Source organism: Trachurus trachurus (assembly GCF_905171665.1).
Source record: "Trachurus trachurus genome assembly, chromosome: 18".
Taxonomy (NCBI): Eukaryota; Metazoa; Chordata; class Actinopteri; order Carangiformes; family Carangidae; genus Trachurus; species Trachurus trachurus.
This window is the reverse complement of record NC_139909.1, coordinates 26,596,005-26,609,293: the sequence shown is the minus strand read 5'-3', so window position 1 is coordinate 26,609,293 and position 13,289 is coordinate 26,596,005. Positions and strand designations below refer to the sequence as shown.

The 13,289-nt window shown below is 39.5% G+C and overlaps 1 protein-coding gene across 10 annotated transcripts in view; it reads left to right on the top strand.

Moving 5' to 3' along the window:
- The first annotated feature begins 4,598 nt into the window (after positions 1-4,598).
- Positions 4,599-13,289, top strand: part of LOC311001409 (nuclear factor 1 B-type-like) — a 72,766-nt gene continuing 64,075 nt past the window's right edge. For 4 of the 10 annotated variants that reach the window (XM_083992492.1, XM_083992485.1, XM_083992491.1 and 1 more), the window contains exon 1: positions 4,599-4,708. In XM_083992492.1, the coding sequence (XP_083848618.1) occupies positions 4,613-4,708 (96 nt within the window). In that variant the 5' untranslated portion in view covers positions 4,599-4,612. Of the gene's footprint in view, positions 4,709-9,440; positions 9,770-10,974; positions 11,495-13,289 lie in introns of those variants that run through there. The other 6 variants (XM_083992483.1, XM_083992484.1, XM_083992487.1 and 3 more) reach the window with 2 other exon arrangements.

Below are 13,289 nucleotides of genomic sequence, written 5' to 3'. Positions count from 1 at the left end.
AGAATTACTATTCTACAATCAATTCAAATGTTATCTCAAGATCACTGGTTGATTTGTCTCTTCATGTGAAAACAAAAGGCAGATGTCTCTATGTAAAGTCACTGGATGATTATAATGAGTGTCTGGCTCATTTGATCACACATCAGTTCAAGCTTCTCCATCACTGTCATGACTGACATGGGAGGATTCATAACTAAATTAAGGCATAAATGTGTAGATTTGTTCACCACATTTGATTACAGTTGCAGTTACAAGTGATATGACCAAACGACCCTTTGTTTCATGCGAAAACAGATTGAGTATCTGGTAACAAAGATTTCTTTTTGAGAGAAATTCATGTAGGATAAATGAACCAAGAGAAAACAAGCTCAAAGTAACCAGACAATTAACTTTATCCTGCTTTGAAAATATAACTGCAAGTTTGATCATACTCAGCTTCTGTACATGTAATGACAGCAAACAAACCACATAGTTATGCTTCGACTCACTGTTCAGCTATGAATCCTCCCCAACAAGTTAGGTGAAGTCTTATCAGCAGGAGTGAACTTGTTCCTCAAAGCACACATGTTGGTTCTGCATCCTATGTGATATTATTAGTCTGGTTCATGTATTAATGTTATTTGTGTTATTATTATTCTGGCTCTGATGATAAGTCAAAATTAGCTGTTGATAAGTGATAACATCAAACAGTTATGGAAAAATCGATAAAACAATATTAAAATTAAAAAACAATTTTTCTCATTTCCAGCCAATTTTCAGTGAATGTCTGACTGGGTAACATCAAAGTCAGTCTGCATGAACGCTTAGCGCACTGTTTGTTTCTCTCAGTACAATTACACTGCACACATTAAGAGCCTACGGCTGCTTCACTTGTCTCACACCAAATGGTCATTGTCCTGAAAAGTTCTTAAGTCTCAGTGAGGCGTGTGTAATGTGTGCACGATCCGTGAACACAATCTATATGTGTTGTCTAAAATGGTTACATGTTTTTAACATTTTCCGAACACACACACACGTACACAATGGCACTGCATTGCCCTCGGCAACCCCGAGTGACTTGGGCTTCACCAGCCAAAATCTTGACCTGTCACAACAGCGTTGTCCCAGTCCACTTGATATGAGGTCAAGTTTGTTTATTTGTTATGTCACAGTTATCTTACAGTGATGTACTGGTAAATTATGGTGTCACAACACATTGCTAGTAGCTGCATGACAGCTGTCATCATGAAAGGATAGCCCACTGGTTAAGGGTTAATAGGTTCATTCAATTTGTCTTTATATATCAGGATTTTTTAAATAGTATTAATATCACAGATAAGAAATTCCTTCTTAAAGTGTCAAATAGTTATAAATGTCATACTTTTAATTGTGTCATACCACAATGATCATTCTTAATATATGATCCTGCTGTAGTGCTTTGTATTTTGCAGGATTTCATTTAAGGACGTACAGACAATTTCAGCAAACAGAGATAAATATGCTTATTAACACATGGCCATGTCCTTCAATTAACCCGTTTTAATATCAGTCTCTGCTGCCTGTGTCCCAGCCTGTGTCTTCATCACCCTGAAAAGAAAAGATTCTGCAAATACAATAGATTTAATACCCACATTAGTATTTGTAATAAAAACAGTTCAAACCCCAGTATGGTGTAATGTGCCTGGGGTGAAATTTAATTTGTTGGTTTGCTCTTCGGGATGATAAAAATTTAAGGAGTCCAGTCTAGATAATAGCAGCCTGCAGCAGCCTGGGTTGCAATGTGCTCCTAATCTCTGGCAATTGGTTGGTCAACTGGACTAATTAAATAAGTGACCACCTGCTAGTTTTACAGTCTATGACATCTGGCTGAACAAAAGAAATAATTAGCCACATGCTTCATAAACATAAACTATGCTCGGAACAGTTATCTCTCCAGAACAAGGCTGTTTACCTGTCTAGGATTGGAGTTAGTGGCTTGGCGTGTTCTGCTGCCATTTTGCCAAGCCTAGACAAGGATTAAGTCTACGCTATGGAAAATACAATTCATCATCGGCTCACTAATTATGAGTAGCATGATCATTTTTAGATTTCTATCCATATGGGCCATATTTCCTATATGATTTGATGAGTAGGATCATCCCCAAGATTAGCTGATTTGCTTTGATGCCCTTTTTTTGGAGGTAAGGATCCTGACAAAAACTTGGGCTGTTGTGGTTGGTGATTCTCTACATTTGGGAATTTCATATGCTTTGTAAACATAAAAAGGCACATTAAACGACCTTGAAGCTCTTTTTAGATCTTAAATTTAGATTTCTTTCTAAATTTCCACTAAAGATTTGATTAAGTTAAAAAAAACATTATTTTCTATGTTGTTTCAAATACATGATTAGATTTATCAGGTCAGTGATCGTCATGTGAGTGAGTTGCCAGTGGCAGGTGTCAGCTACTTTCCTCCATTTTCAGCTCCACAGCTGAACTTTCTGAACATGGAGGTATTGATTGGCCTATTGATTTTCAAATAAGCTCTCATAGTAGAAAGTAGAAATCCAATTAAAAATTGAACTTGAAACAGCTAATCCAATCAAGACGATGAAATGTATCGATTTTACCCTCAAAATCAATAAGGTGCATGCGGCTCTGGTGTATGAGCTCGGCCTCCAACATTTGCCTTTCTCCAAAGTCGTGGAGCACATGTTTGACACCAGCTCAAGGCTGTGTCAGAAATGTTTTATTTTATTTTATTTCATTTTATTTTTCTAACTATTCCTTTTTATTCATTCAAGTGATCAAATTCTGGGATTTGTTTTCATTTCTCATCATTAGAGGTCTCACTGCTGTTTGTGTAAAAACAGTAATAATTGCAATCCACTGTGTCTAATCAATGCACTTTACTGTGCCCTTATTTGTAGTGAAAAAAAGTATATAATGTATAACAAAGGTTTGCATTTGGGTTCATATGGATGAAACATAGGTAAAAAGAAAAAAAAACACACTAGCACACACTATTTTATATTTTTTTTCAAAAATAAAGTTTCAGAATAACATGTAGATGTAGAAACATCACAGGGTAAACTGCTCCTATGTGTAGATGCTGATTATAATACTGTACATGTACTTCCTCCATATTGTTGTATATTATTCCCTCTGATAATGTGAACCAGAGTGCTCACGTAGTAGACCTTCCATATGTTCCCTCCGTCAGATCCATTTTCCTTGTTCTGACATTTGGCTTCCATGATGAGTGTGGAGTGCTTTATTGTTTTCTCTGTTTAAGAACCAATTCAATTAGCCGGCGCCTGATTAGGCTCCTAATTAGTGCTTTATTAATGTCAGGTGTGCTGAAAGGTCAGCGCTGAACAGGTCGTCATTAAAAAGCAGCTATACGGTGCAATCAGCTGCAGGAGCAGGACTAACATAGGCTGCAGCCTGTTGTGTTTACTCGACAGGTGCTCACTTAGTCCAGCTGCTGCATCCTGCTCTCGCTTTTCATTTCATTTTTTCACTTTTGTGTAGATTTAACCCCAAGTGCTTGTGACTTCTGAGCTGCAGCGTAATCAAACGAAGCCCTTGTCTTCATTTTCCACTGTTTTTTTCCTCCTTCTTCTTGTTGTAACTAATGCTAAGTAACTGCTGCTAAGTCCACCCACTGTCCCTGTGGGGAAATCCAGCTGCCACCGAGCGGCCTCAGTGAGGAGGATTGGAATGTGGCAGGGGGAGAAAAGGTCTTTTGAGCTGGCATTCAGATAACATTTACATGGACACGCCAAACGTCTTCATTCATGGATCAAAATACAGGCTGATCTTCCACCGGAGCCCTGACACTGAGGGCACATTTAATGCAACAGTTCTCTGGAGGACTACTTGATCTTCCCCGCTGGTTGAAAGGCAACAGAGTGAGTGAATTGGAACAATCATTTTCAGTGACCCTTGAACAAAACCCCCGCAAGTTACAGTGCATTTTAATATGCAGAAGACAAGAGGCTCCTGGTGACCTTTAGTTCAGTGTGATACTGAACCGCCCCGGCTCTGCAGCTAGTTTTATTACTCACACAAAAACAGAGCTGATGAGGCTGAAACCGAGAGATGGATCCAGGCCAAACGTCAGCACTGTCCCACAATTATCTTGTCTCTGACTCAATATTACACAAGAATGATGCTCCTGTTCTCAGCCAGTTCAAAATTAAAAAAGATGAGTGTGCTTGTTTTCACATAATCACATCTCAGCAGAAAATCCTGATTCTTTACAGTCCGTCAAAACAAAAACGAGATCTAAGATTACGATAATTACTGCATGCTTGACACAAAACGTATTTCCATGTTGTTGTGATGAATCTTCGCATTAACTGTAACTTCCAGCACTTTGTAGAACAAGTGTAAAAGAGGGAGAGAGGGGAGGGAGGGGGGAGAGAGCGAGGGGAGGGAGGAGGTTAGAGTAGGAGGGGGATGGTGAGGGTTGCAGGGTCATGGCTCTTGTAATTACCACAGTCAGGTTCAAGTCTCTGGTCAAGCTGTTGCTGATTTTTTTTTTTTTCCCATAATGCAGTGTTGTAAAGGACCGGCCTTCATGTGACACAGCATGCCTCCACTGATGCCCTTTGATTAGGTGTCTTATCTTCCAACCGGGCTGCATCCGATGAGAGCCGGGAGCACAGTGATGGCTGGGAAACTCACAGAGAGGTCCATTAAATGGCAGCTTTGTTATGACATGTCAGCCAGGACGTGGTGGATGGTAAGTGAAGCTCTTTTGTCATCTTTTCATTAGTTGTCAACATCACCATTGGGCAAAAATCAACTTTAAAAAGGCTGATTTTTTTTTTCTCTCGTAATAACAAAAAATATAAATCTGGTGCCACAATTGCAGACATTTGATATTATTTTGGAAATTGTGACTGAAATATCCTGTCTGAAACTGTGACTCTGTCTGATTAAGCTCAACATCATATCCTTCTGACAGCCCTCTCAAAATTGAATTTACCTGAGGTGCCATCGGTTTTTATTGCTTTTGGGATTTTGTTTTGTGTCATTATCTGTCTGTGCCCAGGACATGTCTCACCACATTTGCTTTTATTTGAGAAATAATGTAGAAAATGTTTCATGAAAGATTTTGATTACATCACTAATTTGCTCATCAAACGCTATTTGTTTGAAATTATATTTTCTGGAAATAATTGTACATTAATTTCTAAATGACTGTGATTCTGAAGGCCAGAGGTTAACTTGTAGCTTTGATCATTTAATCCAGTTATAATTCAATATGACTGCAGAAAATTTAAGATTTTAAAGTTGATGAGTACTGCAAATAAGCTTTAAAAATAAAATATATATGTGGTGAGAGAGAATAACTAAAAGAAGCATTCAGTATGCCTTAAGTATAAGAGCATTCCTCAAGTGCACCTCTCTGTGCACCCTCTGCAGTGTTGATTTGATAGTGTGGAACAAAGAGCCCTTGTCCAGCCCGCGCCTTTCCCATGCTGAAGAGGCAACACAGCCTGACATTTCTCTCTGAATATTTATTTACATGTCAGACTACAGGCGCGCTTTTATTGTGCTCCATCTCCAGGGTTTAGAGCCAAGGTCTGTCCGTCCGTCTCCATGCATATGAGCTGAAAGAAATGACTCTTTCTTTCCAGGTCATGCTCCTGCTGGTTGATTTTATCCTGGATTCATTCATGTCTGATGTCAGTGTGTACATGGCAGCCATGCGTGAATGTTATTCTAGTGATATTAATTAGCTTGCATGTATTAAATGTGGGGACTTTGGTGCATTTAGCTGTTGCTGTTTTAAAGGAAGGACAGGACAGAACAGAACCAGCTCAGATTTTCATATCGGTGGGTTCAAATAAAGACAGAGCCTCTATGCTTTCAAGAATTCAGTGGGGATTTTAAGAGCAATTTCAGTGAGCAGGGGACAGAACACGATGTGAGGCACTTCATGACCAGAAACAGCAGTTAATTAGAAGTTCATCTTAAAGGTTAGATTAGAGGGATTTAGGCAGGGACTAACTGATCCGCTGTCATCTGATTAAAAGTTGCTCACAGCCATTATGAAAAGCAAAAGCCCATAGGAAATGGTGCAATGATAGGAAATTGCATCACACAGACTGAAGCGACTATAGAGTGATTATCAATCTAACCTTAGAGGAGGAGGATGTCCAGTTCACATTATATGTGATCATAAGGGAAACACTCAGCTAATACTAGCAGCAACCTTGTAGTTGTACTATCATTAAAGATGTAAACATTTTGAGAATGATCAGAGCTTGTATTCTCTGAGCTTGTATTCTTCTCAAATACACAATCCAACAACTCCAAAACGCTCTTGTGGAGAAGTTGTGACCTGCATTTGCCACGCTATGAGATAATTATGTAACATTACGACACATAAAGCAAATTCTCAGAACTATTTGCACTTTTGAAATCACTCCACGCCGCCTTGTCTGGAATGTAGTTCTGGCTACGTGTAACGGAGGTGCACTCACTCACCCATAAAGGACGTGCTAACCAACTTGCCAAGTGCTCATTGAGGTCTTGGCGAAACGGTTAGCATCGTCACCCGCGGTGCGGTAGACCAGGGTTTGAACCCCACCTGGGGCAGTCAATACTGAAACACAACGCAGAGGGCCAGATATGACATTGGCTACATACGCATTTGCCTCGAAAACAACTTTGTCTCGTAATGTTACATTATTATTTCATAGCATGGTGAATGTGCAGGTCACAACTTGTCCACGAGAGCATTTTGGAGTTGTTGGATTGTGTATTTGATGAGTTTGATGAGGGACAGGGGACCTGTACCATTCACCTCCATTGTGTTCACTGAGCAGCATGCTTCTCTGCCCGCGGATCTCAGAACTACATGCACCAATAATTAAAGGTAATGAAGCTACTCCTATGACTATAGGGATTATGGCAATAGGCGAATTTTGCCAAAATGTTGAACTATCTCTTTAAGTGCCAAACACACTGATGTAATGAATGGTGCTACTTTAGAGTTCATTCATTCAGGTCTATTGCCACCTAATGGTATCAAAGATGTTGTTATGACTGCTGGCTCACTGTCCCACTGCCATGTCTTATTAGGACACTTGAGGAACAGAGGACCAAATAATAATTATAAATAATAATTTCTTCTCCCAACATGATACCAGCAGCCTCTGCTGTTGTATCTGTCAGTGATATTTTGGTAATGAGACAGCACTTTCTTCTGCCAGTTATGGCTATGTTAATACGAACGTTCATAGGGTTGTGCAAGTGTTTGACAAGTAAAGGAAAAGAGGAAATAAACTTTATGATTCTACTCTAGGTGTGTGTATAAGTTGTGTTGCCTGTGCGCTGCTGAAACATATCTACTGCAACATGTAGCTACAGGACCCCAGGTTGAATTCTCCAGTGGGTCCCTATCAAGCAACTAGCAGTCCTGTCTAAAGCCACATGGGGGCAGCAGATCCTCATTCAGAGGGCTGAATCTGTGGGGGCTCATGCCATCAGCATCATTAGACTGGAACGATTTAATGTTGGATAAATAGAAGCACAGAAACTATGGAGTTATTGTGTGTGATAGCAGTCAAGTCTTTCGTGGCCATGACCCATTAACACTTAAATAAAATACAGCGTGGTAAATCTGAGAGTAAAACTGATGATATAAACTGAGTGTGGATGTATTGAGTGTACTTTAAATTTCTATTTCATCAGAATGTTTTTAAAATGTTATAGTCAAAAGGACAGGATTTGCTTTATGCCACCAAATGGCTTTGCCTCAAGGCTGTCACTCAAAGACTTGGCACAGCAACAGCATCAGACTGAACTTATCCTTGAAATGATCATTGATTAGCTCTTTATAATCATTTGGACATGACAGGGCTACACAACAGCCATGGTACATTTAGAAATTGGGAATATTGTGCTTACATCGTGATCATGATGATAAAAGAGAAGGGAAATCTGTTGTAGACAACCCATTCAATGATCACATTTTCTGTTGTAGCTATGCTGGCACGCAGTAATGGACACCCAGTGAATGATTATTCAGCGCAAGGTTACCCTTTTAAAATATTCTATCAGTCAACTCTTCTGGCAATATTGAACCATTACTACTATTGCCTTCCACAGCACTGCCATTAGGGCTGTTACTATTACAACACTGCTCACAATTGCTGCTAATACTGTTATTGCTGTTAGACTAATGTTATGGGTATTACTTAATGAGCACTTAAAAACTGATATGTACTGAAGTAGGAGCCATATCAGTGTTTTCATTGCAATTTTTGTTGCTAATATTTGACTGAATTACATAATGACAGTTATATGATACTCTAGGAAGTTAAGAGTAAATAAAATAAGCAGCATGATACTGGGATCATTTAGAGACTTGGTGTATAGGAATCACAGTTATTACTTGAAAAAAGACTTTTATGTATAGCATTACAGCTACATGAAAATGCATGTTGGTACTGTCACATGTGGAGAGAATATCAGACAATGGTAGCAACTTATGACTACCACAGTAAGTAAGTAATAATAATAATAATAATAATAATAATAATAATAATAATAATAATAATAATAATAATAATAATAATAATAATAATAATAATAATAATTCTCTCTTACTGTGTATGAGCCGTAATTACTGCAATGTGGTGATTTCCACCATCAGCCAGCGGCTGCATCGCTATTCAGCATTGACTGTCCAGCTCTGTCAAACCCCAAACAGCACGTCAGAGGAGCGGAAATGAGGGGCCCAGGGTAGAGAGTCCCGGGGCCACTGCTGCTGGCCAATGAGAGGCAAGAGTGCAAACACCATTACAAAACTGAGCTGCGTCAAGCTGCGGAGAAACAGGCAGATAATACCCGGAAAACGTGGCTGGGAAAATTCAAAATAAGAGGCCCAATTTGTTATGCACGTGGGTTAGAAAATAATGTATTTTGGAGTCACCACAAGTTATTCAAGTTATTTGAGCGGGAAACATTAAATAACATGGGTATAGCAGACATGCTATGACATGACATTACCAAACCAAAACTTAAAGCCAGCTAAACAATGTGCAATGAAAAACCATGGGAGCTCAGCTAACCTATCTCATTGTTTGATGGATATCAAACCGATTAAGCTTGCTTCCATCTAAGGGATCACGCTCTTGTGAAGTTAATACAACAGTACACCTTATAAAAAAGAGACTGTCTAAATGTCTACCCTAGATTTATTTAGTCCATTAAAAATGGTAACTCCTTTTAAACCATGGCTTTCAATCCATAATAACATAAATATCTAGCATTAGCTGTAGCCTACCTTTTTCTTCTGTTAATTAAAGAAAATTACTTCTTTCTTTGAACATGTCTGCGGGCTTTTACGTCGAAAAGCCCAACCGGAAGTGGTGTGACTGGAAGTGTGTCCGGCTTGGCGCGAGGCGCTGAGAACCGGGGGGGCGGCAGTTAGTCAGACAGTGAAAGTGAAGGCGGAGACCAACCCAGTGCCGAAAACTCAGCCTCTTCTGGATCACGTTCAACTTCACTGAACAACCCCAAAAAACGATCCAAAAAAGTAAGACTCGAAGAGGAAGGAAGACAAGAAAAAAAAAGAGAAAAAAACGCGAGGTGCTCCTAACTTCTTTTCACCGCTATCTGCCAAGAATTGTCTTCCGGTGTTGACTTTTTTTCTTTTTTTTTGCGAGCACTGCAAGAGAAAACCCTCCAAAGCACAAAGTTGAACGTGAGAAATGTGAAGCTACCGGCTTGTGTGTTTCAACCAGGCTCCAGGATTCCCTATTAATCCATGCAGTACAGTGCAATGGTACGTGAACATGGATATTATTGCTTTCAAATGTTGTGATAACGGTCTTTGTGATACCAATTTTTTTTTCCTTTTTTTGTGATATTCTGTCCTGTCCTCGCGACGATTGAGAAATGTGGAGAAGTGGGTTAACTTAACACGGACCACAACATTGGCACGGTCGGGCCAAAATTGTACTAAACTTGGCACAGATTCTCCAGCAGCCTATGTTAACATCCCATTCCCCTTAATTTGGCAAATGAACTCTATGTGGACTGTTGACAGCTCTGTGGGACACACGCACACACACTCATCCACACACACACACACTCACACACACATATTGCAGCCACAGAGTAACAATGTTTAACCTCCAGTCCTTTTTAGCATTAAAGCAGCAATGTTACAACACACACACAACTGAGTCATGAGGGTTTTACAGCTCCTGCAGGTGCAGGCAGAGCAGGGTTAATGGGAGAAAAATGGATTTATAAACAATTAAAAACTATTTGCAACGTGCCAAAGTTTCAATATAGATATCTTAATAACAATCCTTAAGTAAACAATGAAATTAATGAGAATAAAAATACTTAATATTTGCATAAAATGTGCCTTATCTTCTATCTCAGGTGCTATTTATCTGATCAGAACTGATTCCAATAACTTTTTTTTACACATATATATCTATATAGCTATATAAAATCTTAAGGCAGAAAAAAAGAGCTGATGATGTTTCTCCTGTCATTATGTGGCAAAAGTAAAGTAAAATAAGAGCCGCTGTTTGTTTTTACTGTGAACCACAGACACCCCGTTGAATTATCTAAACTGGAAAAGGAGTAAAGCGCGTGTTGTTGACAGGGAGCTCGGGGTGAAGGGTGCCAGATCCGCGGAGGGGGAATTTTTTTTTTTCCCTTTTCCGCGTCTCTGTGACCGAGGCTGTGGTCCAAAGTCCCCGAGGCTCTTCTAATAATTCTGCTGCAACGAGGAGGGCGAAATGAATTGTAGCTACGCTGTGTTTTAAGATAGACAAGGAGGAGAAGAAGGTGCTGGGTGGTAGATAGGGGTTGTGTGTGTGTGTGTGTGTGTGTGTGTGTGTGTGTGTGTGTGTGTGTGTGTGTGTGTGTTTGGAGGAAGAGGAGGAGGAGGTGGAGGAGGAGGAGGAGTGTGACTGTGTAATTACGTGGGTGAAAAAAAAAAAAAAAAAGTTGGGTCTGATTTGCTGGAATTGCGCAGGACCGAAGGTGCACCGGTCGATTTCATATCAAGTTTGGTTAAAGCAGGGGTGAACATCACACACTCGGCGCCCTCTGAAGCTCCACACAATGCTTTTATGAAGCAGATATCAGTGCACCGAGACGCGCACAGAGCCCTTGTAGTAGAGAGGAGGACGCAGCAGCAGCAGCAGCGAGCCCCGTTTTGCACCGGCTTTCTACCAGAGTACAATCAGCGGAGTGCTCTCTGTGCACGTCAACTTTCAAAAAAACAAAAACAAACAACCTTCTGCAGAAAATCTCATTTTATCTGCGGAGACGACAATCTTGGATCGCATTCTTAAACAAAAAAAAAAATCCATGGATGTTATTGGATAATCTTTTTTTTTGTTTGACGCGGATAGCAGCTCCACAGTCTTGCATGGTGCACATCGGTCCAGGAATGGCGCGATAAAGTGATCAGAGGAATCAGTCCAAGTACACTCACTCTCTGTGTAGCCGTCTCGTCATGTACTCTCCAATTTGTCTCACTCAGGTATTTGTGTCTTTTTTTTTTTTTTAAATGTTCATTTAATTGCCGTGACTTGCAGATTTATAATGATATTAGAAACTTCTGTGTGCGTGCGCCAGGGTTGCACAGTTTTCATCTCTGCGTGGGGAACACTTTCATAACTCTTACTGATAATGTCTTTTTTGTCTTGTTAGTGAAAATATAGCGCTAAAACGAACCGAATTTTACTTTGTTTATCCTGATTGCGCACGTATATTTTATAATTGTGGTGATTTTTACTTTCGAAATCTTAGATTCCACCGAAAGTCCAAATGAAAAAAACAAAAAAAGTCCTATAGGTGCCTAAAAAGTAAGTGTGCGTCAGTCTATCTGCGCTCTTTTTGTGCGTAAAGTTGTGCGTAAAGGTGATTTTAAAGAGCAATCCAAAACTTGGCGTTCTTGATTGTCCTGTATAAGAAGTCTAGGTATCTCTCAGGTTTAATTAGGTTATTTGTGTCCTCTAATAACCTCACACGCACTTCCCGGCCTCGCATGAGCTGTGTTTGTATTTTTTTTGCACCTGTATATTTTTTATTTGGAGTAAAAACCCCTATATTTTAGGGAAGTGAAGGTGGAAGGAGATAAAGCCACTTTCACTGTAGGAAGATCAAACGCATGATAAGGTTGATTCAGCCTTGGACAGAGTAGCTGACTGTTTTGGCTGACTCAGTTTTACTGTTTATATTTTACTTGGCATAAGTAAGTGATTGACTGAGATGTGGTTTAGTTTGTACTTAAGAGGATTGTGCTTTTATGGCCCCAGCTGAAGTGCACTGCATAGGCCCTGGCCAAGTCATTTATCTTTAAAGCGTTTGGCTTCAGACTGGTTGAAAAAAAAAAAAAAATTAACAGAATATTTAAAGTGTTTTTGAACAGGAAACCAGGAGTGAAAAGGATTTCGGAAGCAAGTCGCTGCAGATCACATTTACTACTAACTTTTGTCAGTTTAATTGGAAACTTTATAGCGAGGAGGTGACATTAAAAGGAGTTCAGAATTATTATTTTTTTTAAAAACCTCTTTTAAACAGACTGTGAATATGTACAGCATCCGTAGTAAGTATCCACTGTAAATATAAAACATATCAAAACTGAAATCTGTCAGGAATGAAATGTTAATTCACGCTGCGTGTTAAAAGATTATAATATGACATCAGTGTACTTGGAGCAGGGTTTTATTGGCCCTAAAGTGCAGAGCAGAAATGTGGCTTCTCAGAGGAGCACCAGCAGCACCACACTCGCAGATAGGGAGTCGATTTCTGTGGTTTCCTATGGCCTGCCTGACTGGCTGCTTATAAAAAAGAACAATATGTGGTTTAACTCTTCAGAAGCCTGCTCCAAAAAAAAAAAAAAAAAAAAGACACTGCTTCTAACTTATTAAATTTGACATTTTAATGACCTTAAACAAAGATAAGTTGATGTTTCCACATCTCTCACAGCTGCTGTAATTTCTGACGACTCTTAAATCATTTGCACCATCCTCTACATTCCTGCACCTACAGAGGAATTGTATTGACTGATTATGATCATTTGCTTTAGAATTACTGCAGTGTTATTGGTGTGAAAGCCCGTAGGCCAGCGAGCTGCTGTGCACATATTTTGTGAGGTGTTTCTTTTTCTTTTTTTTATTATTATTATTCAGCTGAAGGGGTCAAGACGAATTCTCTCAAACGTGGACAGTGGAAGTTTTATTTTAGACACTTTTTTTGAGTTTAGAATTAAAGATGATGTGAGGTAAAGTTTTACACTCTCACTGGGAAAATACACTGAAACCTCCAAGAGG